The sequence below is a fragment of the Oncorhynchus gorbuscha genome, linkage group LG01 (assembly GCF_021184085.1).
Source record: "Oncorhynchus gorbuscha isolate QuinsamMale2020 ecotype Even-year linkage group LG01, OgorEven_v1.0, whole genome shotgun sequence".
In the NCBI taxonomy this organism is placed as follows: domain Eukaryota; kingdom Metazoa; phylum Chordata; class Actinopteri; order Salmoniformes; family Salmonidae; genus Oncorhynchus; species Oncorhynchus gorbuscha.
The window spans coordinates 19,583,908-19,605,506 of NC_060173.1; the positions used below are offsets into that span (position 1 = coordinate 19,583,908).

General features: G+C 45.7%; 1 protein-coding gene across 2 annotated transcripts in view; it reads right to left on the minus strand.

Moving 5' to 3' along the window:
* LOC124034304 (polypeptide N-acetylgalactosaminyltransferase 18-like) overlaps positions 1–21,599 on the minus strand; it is an 87,626-nt gene that overhangs the window by 31,052 nt on the left and 34,975 nt on the right. For both annotated transcript variants that reach the window (XM_046347323.1, XM_046347314.1), the window contains exons 2-6: positions 18,076–18,277; positions 17,802–17,968; positions 16,098–16,281; positions 5,072–5,269; positions 4,547–4,661 (exon numbers count right to left, since the gene is read on the minus strand). In XM_046347323.1, the coding sequence (XP_046203279.1) occupies positions 4,547–4,661; positions 5,072–5,269; positions 16,098–16,281; positions 17,802–17,968; positions 18,076–18,277 (866 nt within the window). The remainder of the gene's footprint in view (positions 1–4,546; positions 4,662–5,071; positions 5,270–16,097; positions 16,282–17,801; positions 17,969–18,075; positions 18,278–21,599) is intronic.

The window sequence follows — 21,599 nt, forward strand, 5'->3', positions numbered from 1 at the left end:
TCAAAGGAAAAGTTAGCTAACCGCGATTTAATCAGAAAATGACTGCCTGCTGAGATAAGATTCTAAAGTAATCTAATTGGAAAAAAATCTGCAGTAAATATACAGTGGGAAAACAGACATAATAAAGACCTATAAATAAAGTCTTTATTAAAGCATAACATGTGTTTATGGGGTACCAGGGAGGAAGCATTGATAGAAAAACACACAAATCCCATTACTGATGATTCCCCTTGTTTTGGCAGGCCTAAATCAAACTATTCACTACGGGAGATGTTATGCCCTGTGGAAAGAAGTGTAATTCTGGATTCCGTTAACAAAATTCCTCATTTACATTGACAACACTGATTATCCATGACTTGAGTTTCTGTTATCTGCAAAGATAGAGGGGATTACGTATGCACTCGCACACAGAGCCTGTTAAGACAGGCTATGCTGTTCCTGTACTGTACTGAAAATAAACTCCAGCACCCTGGTAATCGTGATTCTCCACAGATTCAATGGATCTTTATACCAACATCTGGTCTCAATAGGGTTATACACTACTTGGCTAAAAGTATGTGGACACCTGCTCGTCGAACATCTCATTCCGTAATCATGGGCATTAATATGGAGTTGGTCCCCCTTTGCTACTATAAACAGCCTCCACTCTTCTGGGAAGGCTTTCCACAATATGTTGGAACATTGCTGCGGGGACTTGCCTTCATTCAGCCACAATAGCATTAGTTAGGTCGGCCACTGATGTCGGGCGATTAGGCTCGCAGTCGGCGTTCCAATTCATCCTAAAGGTGCTCGATGGGGTTGATGTCAGGGCTCTGTGCAGGCCAGTCAAGTTCTTCCACACCAATCTCAACAAACCAATTCTGTATGGACCTTACTTTGTACACGGGGGAATTGTCATGCTGAAACATGAAAGGGCCTTCCCCAAACTGTTGCCACAAAGTTCGAAGCACAGAATTGTCTACAAAGTCATTGTATGCTGTAGTCCGAAACATGAAAAACAGCCCCAGACCATTATTTCTCCTCCACCAAACTTTAGTTGGCACTACGCATTCGGGCAGGTAGAGTTCTCCTGACATCCTTCAAACCTAGATTAGTCTGTGAAGCGTGATTCATTACTCCAGAGAACGCATTTCTACTGCTCCAGAGTCCAATGGTGGCAAGCTTTACACCACTCCAGCTGACACTTGGCATTGTGCATAGTGATCCTAGGTTGCGGGTGGCTGCTCGGCCATGGAAACCCATTTCATGAAACTCCCGACGAACAGTTCTTGTGCTGACATTACTTCGAGAGCAGAATGTGTGAGCATAACGGATCTGGAGCGGAGCAAGGAGCGTGTCCAATTTGACTGGAGCGAGATTCACAAAGGCTGGAGCGTCGGCCTTCTTGCCTGCTCCAAATTCTCTACAGTAGCATTCACTTCACAAGCTCAGGGCATGCCTGCCTCAGCATGCATTTGTAGTATACCTGTGTGCTGCTATAGCCCCCTAATTTAGCTACTGTCAGAGTTAGCTAAATATTTTCATAAAGAAACTGATTAAACACACAGGTGCTAAATCAAGGTGACTTACAAAGATGAGGTCCAAGAGCAAGAGAGGGAGTGTGTTGTCCACAACTAAAGAATTATTGTGGAATCTGAAAATAATCGTATCCCAAAAGCATGCTACGTGTACATGCTAAAAGAAAGGAACGAGGTGGGTCATTAACTAAGTGTGTCATTGTAGCAAAGTATTATAAACAAAAAATCTGATCTCTTAAACGTTTCGTTCATTTTCGTGCAATTATCTATACAATGGGCCATAATTGATTTTGGCCATATAGGCCTGGCATATTCCTACATTCAAAGAGCATTTTTTTTTTTAACTGGCAAGAGAGTGGCCAAAAGGGTGTTTATCATCCCCAGTGGCTTTGCAAGTGTGGAGAGGATATTCTCCACTTCTGGCCTGTTCTCCAGGCACCATCACATGAACTTGAAGACAGACTGGCCAGACTCGTGTTTCTAAAGATTTATTCTAAGTAATTATTTGTTTAATGTGCATTTAATTCTAAGTAAGTCACAGCCTACATGCGCAATTTACAGACTATAAAGATTGAATACAACTAAATGTTGTTTAAATGCTGAGCGCTTTATGTCCCTACTAGTCTATTGTGACGCACTCACAAATGCTTCACAATGCATTTCTTTTTAGGCTATATTCTTCAAATAATATCACCTAAATAATTCATTTTTGTTCCTTATTAGGCTTCCTGTCTGGCTCCTGACCTATTTAGACTTTTTATATGCTGTTTTATATGTCATGTAGCCTATTTGAAATTATGTTCGCTTCTTACATTCACCTTTTCATGTTTATTCAAATACTTTTCATTCAAATTCATATGGTTTGGTTTCAAAACTTTAAAAACAATTGGTAGGTCCAGGTAGTCACAAAAATAGATGGGTGTTGGTTAAATTGTGATTTGAATGAATGGAGCTTATTTGGAGCGGCAGTTGTTTTTCATATGAGCACGGAGCAGTTTTTAGCGGCACAGTATGAAAGCACATGGAGCGATGACCGATGAGTGGGATTTCCAACGGCTCAACTCCACTCAGGTGCTCTGTTCCAGAGGCAGTTTGGAATGTTAGTGTGTTATAACCGAGGACAGATGATTTTCAGCACTCGGTGGTCCCATTCTGTGAGCGTCTATCATAGACCATAACGGTCTACCACTTCGCAGCTGAGACATTGCTGCTCTTAGACGTTTCCACGTCACAATAACAGCACTTACATTTGACCAGGGCAGATATATGATGGACTAATATGTTGGAAAGGTGGCATCCTATGACGGTGCCAGGTTGAAAGTCACTGAGCTCTTCAGTACGGGCCATTCTATTGCCAATGTTTGTCTGGAGATTGCATGGCTGTGCTCGATTTTATACGCCGGTCAGCCTAATCCACTAATTTGAAGGGATATCCACATACCTTTGACCATGTAGTGTATGGACAGTCCTGGCACTTTTTCCATATTTCCACACAATAAAAATTTCCCATTTAGCCAGCAGGTTAGAGTTTTTTGTCATGAATCTTGTTCTGGAGGCAGCTCTGCAGAATGGTCACTAGCTGGCACAACCACAAAGTCATAAAATGTGATTTTAAACCTAACCACACTGCTAAACCGAATGCCTAATCCTAGCCTTAAATTACAGACCAAAAAGCAATTTTTTGTTTACATACATTTTTACAATACAGACCATTTAGAATTTAGAACTGGCCCATCTAAAATCGCTCAGTTCTGCCTCCAGGACCAGACCCATCCCAATAAACATCAACCTCCACTTGCCAGATCCATAATGTAATACATAAAGCAATACAGTTGCTAGAGAGAACATTTCTCCCTTCAGAAGGATGAAGTTAGCCATTTAGAGAAGCTACTGTAAGATGCAGTCTAGGGAGTGACAGCTGGAAACACAGCTGCTCTGATCAATTATTATAACACTCGGTCTTCAGAGTGAAGGACGGGATTTACGCCTACCAAAAAGTTGGCTGTTCCCTTCCCTCCTGATACTGCAGGACCACAAAGCTGCAAAGGGAAAGGATGCACAAACATCCACACAGGACCCACTATAGAAATAGAATGAATATAACAGGATTCCCCATTCAAGTCAATGATGGAATAATGGGTGGACTGGCAGCCATTGAGGGTGCCCATGCCAGGAAGTAAAAGCAGGAAGTGTACCATTCAATCTGTGCTGTGATTTGTTGAGTCAACTCAACTGACATTAGAAAAACTACATTTCTTTGCATGAGCCCCTTCAGTTTGCATCATTTAAACAAATCAGTGGAAGGAGCTATAGGAGGACAGGCTCATTGTAATGTCTGGAATGGAATGAATGGAACAGAGTCAAACGGGGTTTCCATATATGTGATGTGTTTGATACCGTTCCAGCCAGTACAATGAGCCCATCCTCCTAAATCTCCTCCCACCAGCCTCCACTGGAATAAACATTCTACATTACCATGGCAATCCAGAATCAGTAATAGAACATTCCAAAGAACAATGGAAATTGTTGTATCACACTACCAGGCAGCCATTGCGAGTGTCCGCATGAGAACCAATCAAATTGCCAGGTTTGAGCTTGCAAGCCCGTATCTATTCTATGTGCAGTGTGCATGTATGTCCCATAGTAATTAGGGTTCGTCGAAGTGTATTTTTTATATACTTTCAGATCAATGGCTATATGTAAGTGTGCAGGTCGCTGAGCTGGTCGAGTTTCAGCACACCATGGGGGAAGGTGGGGGTTCCTGACACATTGCAGCTCCTCCAATGGCCCATCTGGAGGAGTGCTGAGCTGACTGGATGTGTCTGCCAGCAACATACAGTAGTGCAGCAGTGGATTATTACACACACTAATGAGTTTAAGAGTCCTCAAATCCTAACTTGAAATCTGGGCATGTACGTAACGGACTTGTGTAAATTACTCATCGATGTCAATGGAGGACCGATCTCAAGTTAGGATTTGGCTCTATTTAAACATATTATTGAGCTGATTATAATTTGGACTCCACTCACCCTGATGCCAAGCTCCACATTCTCTCCACCATAGACCTCCATTCCCTCATCCAATAGACCAATCTTCTCAAAGTACTTCCTGTCCACCACAAAACAGCCAATTAGAGCTGGGCTCCTGGTACAAAGATGGCAAAAGAGAGAGAAACCGTCATTTATGCGCTTTAGTTCTGTGAACTACTTCCTAGTACTTGCTCATTTATTTGTAACACTAAGTGCTCAGCTGAAGATTATGCACATTTGATTTCATGATAAACATTTGTTTTCAATAATAACCCTACAAGGTTGTTTGCCTATTCCTTTTTTTCTGTAAAGAATAAGCATGATTTTCTGTAATGGCTGTCCAGAAACAAAGAGCTTTCATCTACATCAAACTGATGCAACAGGTTCACACACATAGTTCTGACATTGTTCTGTTATTAAAATCAAATACTAAACAACATGTGGGTTTCTCAATGCCAACAGAAACAGTGCCAGTGAAATAGCAGAAGACAACAGTTGAGTGTTAAAGTCTTAGCTGACAGCAACCTGATAGGGGCAGTGGTGTTGTGCTGGGTCCACCAGGTTTTGGGCGGATTCAAGTAGCGACACCACAGCTCCCAGTCAAAGCCCTGAGCAGACAGTGGATACTCCTCGATCTCAAACGTGTCATACTTGATGTTGTCAAACGACGGTGAGATGATGCGCGTTCTGTCCTCCTTGATCCTGAGCAGGATGGGCTCGGCCCTGTTGGGAAGACAAGGCATGGTGGGACGTTCTGAAGCTTTGAGATACATTGTGTCTTTTTCCAATGAAACCGATATGAGGGACAACACCTTTCACCATACATTTTTCATCACTTCCCTAACATCAAATCAAATTTTATTTGTCACATACACATGGTTAGCAGATGTTAATGAGAGTGTAGCGAAATGCTTGTGCTTCTAGTTCTGACAATGCAGTAATAACCAACAAGTAATCTAATTAACAATTCCAAAACTACTGTCTTATACACAGTGTAAGGGGATAAAGAATATGTACATAAAGATATATGAATGAGTGATGGTACAGAGCAGCATAGGCAAGATACAGTAATGGGATCGAGTACAGTATATACATATGAGATGAGTATGTAAACAAAGTGGCATAGTTAAAGTGGCTAGTGATACATGTATTACATAAGGATGCAATAGATGATATAAAGTACAGTATATACGTATGCATATGAGATGAATAATGTAGGTTATGTAACATTATATTAGGTAGCATTGTTTAAAGTGGCTAGTGATATATTTTACATCATTTCCCATCCATTCCCATTATTTAAGTGGCTGGAGTTGAGTCAGTGTCAGTGTCAGTGTGTTGGCAGCAGCCACTCAATGTTAGTGGTGGCTGTTTAACAGTCTGATGGCCTTGAGGTAGAAGCTGTTTTTCAGTCTCTCGGTCCCAGCTTTGATGCACCTGTACTGACCTCGCCTTCTTGATAATAGCGGGGTAAACAGGCAGTGGCTCGGGTGGTTGATGACCAGGTGGCGAATCGCATCTCTGCATGTCTGGCAGACATATCAGTGTGGATGACGGATCACCACCTCAAGCTGAACCTCGGCAAGACGGAGCTGCTCTTCCTCCCGGGGAAGGACTGCCCGTTCCATGATCTCGCCATCACGGTTGACAACTCCATTGTGTCCTCCTCCCAGAGCGCTAAGAACCTTGGCGTGATCCTGGACAACACCCTGTTGTTCTCAACTAACATCAAGGCGGTGGCCCGTTCCTGTAGGTTCATGCTCTACAACATCCGCAGAGTACGACCCTGCCTCACACAGGAAGCGGCGCAGGTCCTAATCCAGGCACTTGTCATCTCCCGTCTGGATTACTGCAACTCGCTGTTGGCTGGGCTCCCTGCCTGTGCCATTAAACCCTACAACTCATCCAGAACGCCGCAGCCCGTCTGGTGTTCAACCTTCCCAAGTTCTCTCACGTCACCCCGCTCCTCCGCTCTCTCCACTGGCTTCCAGTTGAAGCTCGCATCCGCTACAAGACCATGGTGCTTGCCTACGGAGCTGTGAGGGGAACGGCACCTCAGTACCTCCAGGCTCTGATCAGGCCCTACACCCAAACAAGGGCACTGCGTTCATCCACCTCTGGCCTGCTCGCCTCCCTACCACTGAGGAAGTACAGTTCCCGCTCAGCCCAGTCAAAACTGTTCGCTGCTCTGGCCCCCCAATGGTGGAACAAACTCCCTCACGACGCCAGGACAGCGGAGTCAATCACCACCTTCCGGAGACACCTGAAACCCCACCTCTTTAAGGAATACCTAGGATAGGATAAGTAATCCTTCTCACCCCCCCCCCTTTAAGATTTAGATGCACTATTGTAAAGTGACTGTTCTACTGGATGTCATAAGGTGAATGCACCAATTTGTAAGTCGCTCTGGATAAGAGCGTCTGCTAAATGACTTAAATGTAAATGTTAAATGTGGTTGTTGTCCTTGATGATCTTTATGGCCTTCCTGTAACATCGGGTGGTGTAGGTGTCCTGGAGGGCAGGTAGTTTGCCCCCGGTGATGCGTTGTGCAGACCTCACTACCCTATGGAGAGCCTTACGGTTGTGGGCGGAGCAGTTGCCATACCAGGCGGTGATACAGCCCGCCAGGATGCTCTCGATTGTGCATCTGTAGAAGTTTGTGAGTGCTTTTGGTGACAAGCTGAATTTCTTCAGCCTCCTGAGGTTGAAGAGGCGCTGCTGCGCCTTCTTCACGATGCTGTCTGTGTGAGTGGACCAATTCAGTTTGTCTGTGATGTGTATGCCGAGGAACTTTAAAAAAACTTGCTACCCTCTCCACTACTGTTCCATCGATGTGGATAGGGGGGTGTTCCCTCTGCTGTTTCCTGAAGTCCACAATCATCTCCTTAGTTTTGTTGACGTTGAGTGTGAGGTTATTTTCCTGACACCACACTCTGAGGGCCCTCACCTCCTCCCTGTAGGCCGTCTCGTCGTTGTTGGTAATCAAGCCTACCACTGTTGTGTCGTCCGCAAACTTGATGATTGAGTTGGAGGCGTGCGTGGCCACGCAGTCGTGGGTGAACAGGGAGTACAGGAGAGGGCTCAGAACGCACCCTTGTGGGGCCCCAGTGTTGAGGATCAGCGGTGTGGGGATGTTGTTGCCTACCCTCACCACCTGGGGGCGGCCCGTCAGGAAGTCCAGTCCCCAGTTGCACAGGGCGGGGTCGAGACCCAGGGTCTCAAGCTTGATGACGAGCTTGGAGGGTACTATGGTTTTGAATGCCGAGCTGTAGTCGATGAACAGCATTCTCACATAGGTATTCCTCTTGTCCAGATGGGTTAGGGCAGTGTGTAGTGTGGTTGAGATTGCATCGTCTGTGGACCTATTTGGGCGGTAAGCAAATTGGAGTGGGTCTAGGGTGTCAGGTAGGGTGGAGGTGATATGGTCCTTGACTAGTCTCTCAAAGCACTTCATGATGACGGAAGTGAGTGCTACGGGGCGGTAGTCGTTTAGCTCAGTTACCTTAGCTTTCTTGGGAACAGAAACAATGGTGGCCCTCTTGAAGCATGTGGGAACAGCAAACTGGTATAGGGATTGATTGAATATGTCCGTAAACACACCGGCCAGCTGGTCTGCGCATGCTCTGAGGGCGCGGCTGGGGATGCCGTCTGGGCCTGCAGCCTTGCGAGGGTTAACACGTTTAAATGTCTTACTCACCTCGGCTGCAGTGAAGGAGAGTCCGCATGTTTTCGTTGCAGGCCGTGTCAGTGGCACTGTATTGTCCTCAAAGCGGGCAAAAAAGTTATTTAGTCTGCCTGGGAGCAAGACATCCTGGTCCGTGACTGGGCTGGTTTTCTTCTTGTAGTCCGTGATTGACTGTAGACCCTGCCACATGCCTCTTGTGTCTGAGCCGTTGAATTGAGACATCACAGGAAAGATGGGGGGAAACAGTGGGAATGTGGGACTTTCATCCCGCCCACTGATTGTTAATGGCTCCTTATGAGTTCTTGTCCTATGGCTATAGGTTACAGTATTCCACGCCACACACAGAATATGAGATGTGTTGATTTGGTGGGTGAAACAAATTAGGTTGGACAAAGCGTATTACCATGTACAGTGCATTTGGAAAGTATTTAGACCCAATCTACATACAATACATGACAAAGCAAAAACAGGTTTATAAATTTTAGCAAATGTATAAAAAAAAGGAAATATTACATTTACATATGTATTCAGACCCTTTACTCAGTACTTTGTTGAAGCACCTTTGGCAGCGATTACAGCCTTGGGTCTTCTTGGGTATGACGCTACAAGCTTGGCACACCTGTATTTGGGGAGTTTCAACCATTATTCTCTGCAGATCCTCTCAAGCTCTTTCACGTTGGATGGGGAGCGTTACTGCACAGCTATTTTTAGGTATCTCCAGAGATGTGCGATCGGGTTCAAGTCCGGGCTCTGGCTGGGCTACTCAAGGACATTCAGAGACTTGTTTCCGAAGCCACTCCTGCGTTGTCTTGGCTGTGTGCTTAGGATTGTTGTCCTTTTGGAAGGTGAACCTTCACCCCAGTCTGAGGACCTGAGCAATCTGGAGTAAGATTTCATCAAGGATCTCTCTGTGGGCCTCCTGAGTGGCACAGTGGTCTAAGGAACTGCATCGCAGTGCTAGCTGTGCCACTAAAGATCTTGGTTCGAGTCCAGGCTCTATCGCAGCCAGCCGCGACCGGGAGTGTTATGCAGGTGAATGAGGACCCAACAGCGACTTGGCGAAAACAGAGTATTTAATCCAGAAAAGTTACTTAACAAACAAAAGGCATAATACTACTCGTAATGACGAGAACAGACAGGAGACTTGATCAAGAACTGCAGGTTGCCTCGGGAAGGCACTTGAACGTAGCAGACTCAGACACCTGCTCACCACGCAGCATCTGAGGGAAACACGACACGACAGGGCAATACATAGACACAGCACGGTGAACAATAGATAAGGATCCGACAGGACAGGAACGGAAAACAAGGGAAGAAATGGGGACTCTAATCAGGGGAAAAGATAAGGAACAGGTGTGGGAAGACTAAATGATGATTAGGGGAATAGGAACAGCTGGGAGCAGGAACGGAACAATAGAGAGAGGAGAGAGAGGGAGGGGGAGAGAGAGGGATAGAAAAAGGGAACGAACCTAATAAGACCAGCAGGGGGAAACGAACAGAAGGAAAAGCAAAATGACAAGATGATATAAGACAAAACATGACAGTACCCCCCCACTCACCGAGCGCCTCCTGGCGCTCTCGAGGAGGAACACTGGCGGCAACGGAGGAAATCATAGATCAAACGGTCCAGCACGTCCCGAGAAAGAACCCAACTCCTCTCCTCAGGACCGTAACGAAAAACGATAAAAAGGGAAACTAGGGTACTACTCTAAAAAAAAAATGAGAACTAGGGACAGACTGAGACACAGCAAGGGCAGGAACAAGAACAGGAGAGATGCGATGGCAGGGAACAGACAGACCCAGCAAGACCAGGAGCAGAAGCAGAATTTTTTTTACCAGACTTCTTCTGCGCGCAGTCTGAACACGCAGCCACGAAACGGCGCGTGTCACGCTCCTGAGTAGGCCACCAAAACCGCTGGCGAATAGAAGCAAGCGTACCCCGAACGCCGGGATGGCCAGCTAACTTGGCAGAGTGAGCCCACTGAAGAACAGCCAGACGAGTAGAAACAGGAACGAAAAGAAGGTTACTAGGACAAGCGCGCGGCGACGCAGTGTGCGTGAGTGCTTGCTTAACCTGTCTGTCAATTCCCCAGACAGTCAACCCGACAACACGCCCAACAGGAAGGATCCCCTCGGGATCGGTAGAAGCCACAGAAGAACTAAAGAGAGGGGATAAAGCATGAGGCTTGGTGTTCTTAGTACCCGGGCAATAAGAAATAACGAATTCGAAACGAGCGAAAAACAACGCCCAACGAGCATGACGCGCATTCAGTCGTTTGGCAGAACGGATGTACTCAAGGTTCTTTTGGTCAGTCCAAACGACAAAAGGAACGGTCGCCCCCCAACCACTGTCGCCATTTGCCTAGGGCTAAACGGATGGCGAGCAGTTCGCGGTTAGCCACATCATAGTTACGTTCCGACGGTGACAGGCGATGAGAAAAATACGCACAAGGGTGGACCCCATCGTCAGTATCGGAGCGCTGGGACAGAATGGCTCCCACGCCCACCCCGACGCGTCAACCTCAACAATAAACGGTTTAGTGACGTCAGGTGCAACAAGGATAGGAGCGGATGCAAAACGCTTCTTGAAGAGAACAGGACAACAATCATATGACCGGTGAGGAGGAAGGGAGTTGGTTCTGGACCGACTGAAGACCGTGCGCAGACCATGATACTCCTCCGGCACTCCTGTCAAATCACCAGGTTCCTCCTGAGAAGAGGGGACAGAACAAACAGGAGAAATAGCAGACATTAAACACTTCACATGACAAGAAACGTTCCAGGAAAGGATAGAATTACTAGACCAATCAAAAGAAGGATTATGACACACTAGCCAGGGATGACCCAAAACAACAGGTGTAAAAGGTGAACAAAAAATCAAAAAAGAAATGGTCTCACTATGGTTACCAGATACAGTGAGGGTTAAAGGTAGTGTTTCACATAATATACTGGGGAGAGGACTACCATCCAAGGCAAACATGACCGTGGGCTCCCTAACTGTCTGAGAGGAATGTCATGTTCCCGCGCCCAGGCTTCGTCCATAAAACAGCCCTCTGCCCCAGAGTCTATTAATGCACTGCAGGAAGCTGCCGATCCGGTCCAGCGTAGATGGACCGGTAAAGTAGTACATGTACTTGACGGAGAGGACCGTCTAGTAGCGCTTATCAGTCGCCCTCCGCTTACTGATGAGCTCTGGCCTTTAACTGGACATGAAATGACAAAATGACCAGCGGAACCGCAATAGAGACAGAGGCGGTTGGTGATTCTCCGTTCCCTCTCCTTAGTCGAGATGCGAATACCCCCAGCTGCATGGGCTCAACACCTGAGTCAGTGGGGAAAGACGGTAGTGTCGGAGAGAGGGGAGACACAGTTAACGCGAGCTCTCTTCTATGAGCTCGGTGACGAAGATCTACCCGTCGTTCAATGCGAATAGCGAGTTCAATCAAAGAATCCACGCTGGATGGAACCTCCCGAGAGAGAATCTCATCCTTAACCTTAGCGTGGAGTCCCTCCAGAAAACGAGCGAGCAACGCCTGCTCGTTCCAGTTACTGGAGGCAGCAAGAGTGCGAAACTCTATAGAGTAATCCGTTATGGATCGATTACCTTGACATAGGGAAGACAGGGACCAGGAAGCTTCTTTCCCAAAAACTGAGCGATCAAAAACCCTTATCATCTCCTCTTTAAAGTTCAGATAATTGTTAGTACACTCAGCGCTTGCCTCCCAGATAGCTGTGCCCCACTGCCGAGCCCGACCAGTAAGGAGTGATATGACGTAGGCAATCCGAGCTCTCTCTTGAGTATGTGTTGGGTTGGAGAGAGAACACGATATCACACTGGGTGAGAAAGGAGCGGCATTCAGTGGGCTGCCCAGAATAACATGGTGGGTTATTAACCCTAGGTTCCGGAGGCTCGGAAGAACCGGAAGTAGCTGGTGACACGAGACGAAGACTCTGATACTGTCCTGAGAGGTCGGAGACCTGAGCGGCCAGGGTCTCCACGGCATGCCGAGCAGCAGACAATTCCTGCTCGTGTCTGCCGAGCATCGCTCCCTGGAACTCGAGAGTAGAGTAGAGAGAATCCATAGTCGCTGGGTCCATTCTTGGTCGGATCCTTCTGTTATGCAGGTGAATGAGGACCCAACAGCGACTTGGCGAAAACAGAGTATTTAATCCAGAAAAGTTACTTAACAAACAAAAGGCATAATACTACTCGTAATGACGAGAACAGACAGGAGACTTGATCAAGAACTGCAGGTTGCCTCGGGAAGGCACTTGAACGTAGCAGACTCAGACACCTGCTCACCACGCAGCATCTGAGGGAAACACGACACGACAGGGCAATACATAGACACAGCACGGTGAACAATAGATAAGGATCCGACAGGACAGGAACGGAAAACAAGGGAAGAAATAGGGACTCTAATCAGGGAAAAGATAAGGAACAGGTGTGGGAAGACTAAATGATGATTAGGGAATAGGAACAGCTGGGAGCAGGAACGGAACGATAGAGAGAGGAGAGAGAGGGAGGGGGAGAGAGAGGGATAGAAAAAGGGAACGAACCTAATAAGACCAGCAGGGGGAAACGAACAGAAGGAAAAGCAAAATGACAAGATGATATAAGACAAAACATGACAGGGAGAACCACGGAGTGGCACACAATTGGCCCAGCGTCATCCGGGATAGGGGAGGGTTTGGCAGCAGGGATGTTCTTGTCCCATCGCGCACTAGCAACTCCTGTTGCAGGCGTGCGCAATGCACACTGACAAGGTCGCCAGGTGTACAGCGTTTCCTCCGACACATTGGTGCGGCTGGCTTCCGGGTTACGCGGGCATTGTGTCAAGAAGCAGTGTGGCTTGGCTGTGTTGTGTTTCAGAGGAGGCACGGCTCTTGACCTTCGCCTCTCGAGTCCGTAAGGGAGTTGCAGCGATGGGACAAGACTAACTACCAATTGGATACCAAGAAATTGGGGAGAAAAAGTGAGTAAAAAAATAAAAAATAAAATAAGGATCTCTGTACTTTGCTCCGTTCATCTTTCCCAAGATCCTGACAAATCTCCCAGTCCCTGCCGCTAAAAAACATCACCACAGCTGCCACCACCATGTTTCACTGTTGGGATGGTGCCAGGTTTCCTCTAGATGTGACACTTGGCATTCAGGCCAAAGTGTTCAATCTTGTTTTCATCAAACCAGAGAATCTTCTTTCTCATGGTCTGAAAGTCCTTTGGGTGCCTTTTGGCAAACTCCCAAGTGGGCTGTCATGTGCCTTTTACTGAGGAGTGGCTTCTGTCTGGCCACTCTACCATAAAGGCCTGACTGGTAGAGTGCTGCAGAGATGGTTGGCCTTCTGCAAGGTTCTCCCATCTCCACAGAGGAACACTGGAGCTCAGAGTCAAAGCCACAGTCAAGGAAATACACATCTTAACACATTTATACAGCAGTTTCCTGTTACGGGGGCTGAGTCACTGGCTTGCTGGGGCTCTCTCGTGCCGTCCCTGGGGGGGGGTGCGTCACCTGGGTGGGTTGATTCACTGTTGTGGTCGGCCTGTCTGGGTTTCCTCCCCCCCCCCCCTTGGGTTGTACCGTGTCGGAGATCTTTGTGGGCTATACTCGGCCTTGTCTCAGGATGGTAAGTTGGTGGTTGAAGATTTCCCTCTAGTGGTGTGGGGGCTGTGCTTTGGCAAAGTGGGTGGGGTTATATCCTTCCTGTTTGGCCCTGTCCGGGGGTGTCCTCGGATGGGGCCACAGTGTCTCCTGACCCCTCCTGTCTCAGCCTCCAGTATTTATGCTGCAGTAGTTTATGTGTCGGGGGGCTAGGGTCAGTTTGTTTATCTGGAGTACTTCTCCTGTCCTATTCGGTGTCCTGTGTAAATCTAAGTGTGCGTTCTCTAATTCTCTCCTTCTCTCTTTCTTTCTCTCTCTCGGAGGACCTGAGCCCTAGGACCATGCCCCAGGACTACCTGACATGATGACTCCTTGCTGTCCCCAGTCCACCTGGCCATGCTGCTGCTCCAGTTTCAACTGGCCTGGGCCCTAGGACCATGTCCCAGGACTACCTGACATGAGGACTCCTTGCTGTCCCCAGTCCACCTGGCCATGCTCCTGCTCCAGTTTCAACTGTTCTGCCTTACTATTATTCAACCATGCTGGTCATTTATGAACATTTGAACATCTTGGCCACGTTCTGTTATAATCTCCACCCGGCACAGCCAGAAGAGGACTGGCCACCCCACATATGCTCTCTCTTAATTCTCTCTTTCTTTCTCTCTTTTGGAGGACCTGAGCCCTAGGACCGTGCCCCAGGACTACCTGACATGATGGCTCATTGCTGTCCCCAGTCCACCTGACTGTGCTGCTGCTCCAGTTTCAACTGTTCTGCCTTATTATTATTTGACCATGCTGGTCATTTATGAACATTTGAACATCTTGGTCATGTTCTGTTATAATCTCTACCCGGCACAGCCAGAAGAGGATTGGCCACCCCACATAGCCCGGTTCCTCTCTAGGTTTCTTCCTAGGTTTTGGCCTTTCTAGGGAGTTTTTCCTAGCCACCGTGCTTTTACACCTGCATTGTTTGCTGTTTGGGGTTTTAGGCTGGGCTTCTGTACAGCACTTTGAGATATCAGCTGATGTACGAAGGGCTATATAAATAAATTTGATTTGATTTGATTTGATTTCCCGTGTGTATCAAGAATGGTCCTCCACCCAAAGGACATCCTGCCAACTTGCCACAACTTTGGGAAGCATTGGAGTCAACATGGGCCAGCATCCCTGTGGAATGCTTTCGACACCTTGTAGATTCCATGCCTTGACGAACTGAGGCTGTTCTAAGGGCAAAAGAGGGGGATGTAACTCAATATTAGGAAGGTGTCCTTAATGTTTTGGACACTCAATGTAGTTCTCCTCACTAAAAGGTAACTTGAAGTCTTGTTCGTGGGAGTTTGAGTTTTCAATTTTAGAATAGATAAAACACGTCAAGATAGACAGAAAATCTGTTGTCGACTGGCACTAGACAACATGTCCACAGCTCCTGATGATTGTAATGTACAGTGGCAGAGGTGCTAAATATAGCAGTCAGTCGCCCTCTATCATTTAAAATGACAGACATTATTCAATCAATCATTAAAAATAACCATGTTAGATCTCCACAAGGCTTGCATATCTGTGTAATTACATTTGGAAAAGGATCCTCAGCAGACACACAAATAGCATCAAAGTTGTTTTTTGTACAAAAGGCCTCAGATCAATGTTAATATGAACAGCCAACCTGTAATTATATCAACATGTTTCTGTGCATAAAAGACAAGCCGAGAGCCTCATGTACTCTGCTTTTCAAGCACTGTCATCGCATTGAGGCAAATTACTTTATTGGTCGAAGACATTAAATCTGGTAGCTCTGAGAAGTGAGGAGACCTGTGTGTTCTGAGATCTGTGCCAAAGCACTTCAGGAATAAGTGGGGTTATTTTGAATTGAGCCCAGGCTCTTCAGAGATATGTGCGTCGTTTGGCCTGTCAAGCTGTGGAGAGAATGATTAACAGGCACATCAACTCTGTCAGACAACAGGAAGCCCTGATACACTCGGTTGCCATAGACAACACATCTCATATCTCAACTCCAGTCAGCAGCACGTCAACCCTTTGAGCCCTAATGCCTTTAAGAGCTGAGGGCAGTCACATATTATTCTGACTGAAAACCCTCTACCTCATCTACCAAACTAGCTCTTTTAGGTAAAATCTCTTAGGTAATGACTGAGAAAATGCAGCACATATCAATTCTACCGCACTTGCATCAAATATCATAAATGGGCACACAAGGTTTTTAGCTGTTGGACAGATGGGCACATACACATATGGCATCCCAGTCCCTTACCATCCAATGTTGAACTCCACGTGGGCATCGAACAGGGCCACGACGGGTGCGCTGGCGGCCCTCCACCCACTGACACGGGAGCGGATCAGTCCCTCCTGCTTGTCATGACGGACCAGTTTGATGAAGTCTGGCCGCTGGGAGTTGGTCTCCTTCACAAAGTGTTGAAGGTTCTCCTTCAGCTCAGCTATATGGATTTGTATAAGCAACACAGAGTCTGTCTGACCTTTACAAAGAAGTGACATTGCTGCATGAAACACTGGGAAGCTTTGAAACAGTGTGTAGGTATTTCTCATTATGTCTTATAAAAGCCTACACCTGTGAAATCTGCTGAAGGTATGTACAGTGTAGACTACCTAGGACCATCAACTAAACACACTTTTGAAATGTGCTTTACAGCCCGAAGTGCCATCTATTCCACATTCCATGGTGTAAAGGGTATTTCAAAGGAATAATATTGGGGTTGTGAAAAGTCCTGGAAATATCCTATTATTGAGCAGCCCTCAGCATCGTCTGGTTGAGGGAAGTCCATTCTGCTTTCCCACAAGCACCATCTGCCACCTGCTTGTTTAATTTGTTAGGTGGTCATGGCAGTGGCTTACCATGGCAACGAGAGGGAGTGATTGGGTCATTATGGGCAAGGATCAGACATCACTGTCCGTTTTCATTCCAGCAGTGTTTGGGAGTAAGCTGATACACTTTCGGGGACAATATCCTTCAGACATGTTATGTATGACAGTATTCATCATACAACCGTGAACTGATTAGGATTAACCAAGTAATATACAGCGATAGTTAGTGGTGAATATACCGTAATTTAACTCATTTAGAAATTAAGAGTACAAATAAGAGGACTAAGGTCAATTAGATTAATGGGATTGTCATGGGAATTAACCCCAGCTGACTCTATGAGGAACCCCACTAAGGATGGCGAGCTGTTAGCCAGACTGAAACTGTACAGAACGGGAAGTGTCTCATTGTTCAAAGTGAGCCAACTGCCAAGGAATTAATTAGAATATCAACGGCCACAAAGGAACATTTTATAGCTTCATTTCCACTCTCAGTAATACTCTGCCTCTGGGCTACAGTTCCGTTTTCCAATTCATTTGCATTACGGATGCTCCTCTCTATTTAATCCAATGATTCAATGTTTATATCCTGAAATAGGAGGCCTTAATAAAAAGATTAATTCAAAAGAAGCTGCCTGTTTCTTTTTTATCCCTCTGCTGGACTCGTTTGACCCTCATTTGTCACCATAATATGATACATGTTCAGTCAAGTATGCAGCTCAAACACCTTGATCAGTCTAGGTAAAACAGAGCCTTTAAATCTTCTCACTTCCCTCTGGCTCTATAGCTGATCAGTATGCAGGCCTGTCCTGCTGAAATAACTAGGATAACAAATAAGTGAATTAGGAGCTGTGTGAAAGTAATCCATTAAATTGGCAAGCAACACCAGCAATTTTGTTTTTGATATTGTAAATGTGTATAGGGGTAGATACATTTTTTAAAGAACATTAAAGAGAAAATTCTGATGTACTCTCCGTCCTCAAGCATGTCAAGTGTGGATTGATCTATGTATGATGATGTAAATACATAGTGTGTAGGCATGAATTTATGCTTGCTAGTAAGCAGCCTGAATGGCTTCCTGTTTGCAATGCAGTTTGTATATTTTGTAGGCTACATTTGGTAAGAATATAGGAGGTACCATTGTTGCTGTTGTCATCAACCAGAATGATCTCCTTGAGGAGGTGTGAGGGAGTTCTGTTCATGGCTGTGTGGATGGAGCGCAGGATGACCGACAGGGCCTCGTTCACAAAGATAAAGATGATACTGACTTGGGGGAGATTGGAGGGGTACGACATGTTTCTGCACCTGAGGAGAAACCGCAAACAGACAAGATATGAAAAAATAACTTGTATAAATATTTGTTTTAAATGGATGATAAAAAAGAACCAACATAAGGGTCAAAGCTCACTGACCCATCAGGCCTGAGGTCTGGGATGGGTCTGGTCAGAGAGAGGCGGTCACTGAGGTAGCCATTGTAGCCGTAGTACTGGAACTTCTTCAGCGCCACCCGGCGACTCTCAGGACCAAGGTCATGACCCCAGCGGACGAACAGGGAGGAGTCTGAGAGGGACTCCCCTGCTTTTTCTTCACTGTCCTTATCCTTTTGGGGCACCTCTGTAGGAGAGAGGAAGAGGAGAGATAAAATGTGTGGCTGGGCAGTAGAAAGAACATTGGTTTACATTCATGACGTTGCCACATACTTCACATAGCTTACATTAAAGAGATTTATACTAGGTGGTGAAAAGTCATTGTATTCAGCATGATAACAGGCACACTTCCTGGAAAACATTAGCATTTGAATTGATCCATCATGTGAAACGTTGCTATGTGTTACTAAGGCCTCGGACTAATGATAATACACCTGCATATTTCAACTTTTCTGGTCGTCTACTGAAGCAGCAATACCAAACAGGTTAGTCCTACTATATCACATTGTCTGGACAATACGATAATCTCTGTCACTCAACACCAGTATTGTGAGCTAAAAGAACGCAACCCAGTGGAAAGTTAGAGGTATTTACAGCGAGTGATGAAATGACTTCACAAAGCACAGTGAGTGATGAAGGGCTTGGCGCAGGTAATTACTGAATGCTAATTATCGTCCAAGGTTATTTAATTATAGCCACTACATTGCACTCTTTCAGTACTAAGTCATCCATCTCTGCCACATTTGCTACTAAGGGCACAACTATATCTGAGGAGGATGTTGACATGAAGGGTTCAGTACGCAGGGTCTCCTGATAGCACAATAATACTCTGATTAAATATACACTACATGACCAAAAGAATAGGGACATCTGCGTGTCAAACACCTCGTTCCAAAATCATGGGAATTAATATGGATTTGGTCCCCCCTTTGCTTCTACAACAGCTTCCACTCTTCTGGGAAGGCTTTCCAATTGATGTTGGAACATTGCTGCGGGGACTTGCCTTCATTCAGCCACAATAGCATTAGTGAGGTTGGCCACTGATGTTGGGCGATTATGACTGGCTCACAGTCAGCATTCCAATTCATCCCAAAAGGTGTTTGATAGGGTTGAGGTTACGGCTCTATGCAGGCCAGTGAAGTTCTCGCACACCAATCTCGAAAAAAAAAACATTTCTGTATGGACCTCGCTTTGTGCACGGGAGAATTGTCATGCTGAAACGGGAAAAAGACACAAAGTTGGAAGCACAGAATCGTCTAGAATGTCATTGTATGCTGTAGCATTAAGAATTTCCAAGCTGATTAAAAGGCACAGTCAACTCAGTTTGTGTAAACTTCTAACCCACTGGAATTGTGATACAGTGAATTATAAAGTGAAATAATCTGTCTATTAACAATTGTTGGAAAAATGATGCAAAGTAGATGTCCTAACAGACTTGCCAAAACTATAGTTTGTTAACAAGAAATTTGTGGAGTGGTTGAAAAACAAGTTAATGACTCCAACCTAAGTGTATGTAAACTAGTTTTAATGACTCCAACCTAAGTGTATGTAAAGTTTTAATGACTCCAACCTAAGTGTATGTAAACTAGTTTTAATGACTCCAACCTAAGTGTATTTAAAGTTTTAATGACTCCAACCTAAGTGTATGTAAACTTCCCACATGAAATCAGTCAAAATAAGACATGGTATCAAGAACAAGATGAAATTAGATGAAACGAGGCACTTACGATTCCCCACATGGCAGTTTCGTGTCGTTGATGCTAGCTATCTGAAGTTATTTTCTCCAAACTGTCAACAATACAGTATCCCTATAGGAAATGGACAATATTACATAGTTTTCCAAGCTCAATGAAGGAGATGTGTGCATTCCGTCTGTTGAGTAACTATTAAATTATATATTTCATACAATCTGCAAAATCTATGAGATGAAATAATTCTACACAATCCTATTTCCAGTAAATGATTGTAAATATGTAACGCTGAGAGCAGGTAATTGCTTCTTCCGCACACTGGCTCTGATGTATGGCTTGTAATTTTCAGCTTGGTAATGGCATTCACAGTGTAGTTGGAAAAAAATATACAAAATAAAAATGTAAAAAATTGTTCAGTGTCTTTTTCCCACCTCAAATTCATGAGCAGCCGTAAGAGCCGGGTAAATGTTTACCATGTGCTCTAGGCAGGCTGTATAGTTCTGTATGTAACATATTTGGCCTGGCCCAGGCCCCCAACACACATCTGAGCCATAGTGGACCTCTGTGGTTAATCATGCGGAAAAGAGGTGAGCCATGCAGGCATTTATGAAGGCTTCAATGGACAGTAGTGTTTTGGACTGGAAAAAGTAGCCACATGGGAATGGAACACTTTGCTGTTGTCTTGATGCCAAAAGCTACCAAGTAGTGCATGAGTTTGTAAATGACTTCAGTCATGAAGTTAACATCGTCAAATCAAATGTTATTTGTCACATGCACTTTATACAACCTTAGTGAAATGCTTACTTACAAGCCCTTAACCAACAATTCAGTTAAGAAAAATAAGAAATAAAAGTAACAAATCATTAAAAAGCAGCAGTAAAATAATAATATCGAGGCTATATACAGGGGGTACAGGTACAGAGTCAGTTTGTGGGGGCACTGGTGAGTCGAGGTAATATGGACATGTAGGTAGAGTTATTAAAGTGACTATGCATAGATAATAAACAGAGAATAGCAGCGGTGTAAAAGGGGGGAGGGGGACAATGCAAATAGTCTGGGTAGCCATTTTATTATATGTTTAGGAGTCTTATGGCTTGGGGGTAGAAGCTGTTCAGAAGCCTCTTGGACCTAGACTTGGCGCTCCGGTAAAGCTTGCCGTGCGGTAGCAGAGAGAACAGTCTATGACTAGGGTGGCTAGAGTCCTGGACAATTTTAGGGCCTTCCTCTGACACCGCCTGGTATAGAGGTCCTGGATTGCAGGAAGCTTTGCCCCAGTGATGTACTGGGCCGTACGCACTGCCCACTGTAGTGCCTTACGGTCGGAGGCCGAGCAGTTGCCATACCAGGAAGGGATGCAACCAGTCATGCTCTCGATGGTGCAGCTGTAGAACCTTTTGAGGATCTGAGGACCCATGCCAAATCTTCACAGTCACCTGAGGGGGAAATAGGTTTAGTCGCTCCCTCTTTACGACTGTCTTGGTGTGCTTGGACCATAACAGTTTATTGGTGATGTAGACACCAAGGAGCTTGAAACTCTCCACCTGCTCTACTCCAGCCCTGTCGATGAGAATGGGGGCATACTCGGTCCTCCTTTTTCTGTAGTCCACAATCATCTCCTTTGTCTTGATCACGTTGAGGGAGAGGTTGTTGTCCTGGTATCACACGGCCAGGTCTCTGATCTCCTCCCCATAGCCTGCCTCGTCCAGGATCCAGTTGTAGAGGGAGGTGTTTAGTCCCAGGGTCCTTAGCTTAGTGATGAGCTTTGAGGGCACTACGGTGTTGAATGCTGAGCTGTAGTCAACGAATAGCATTCTCACA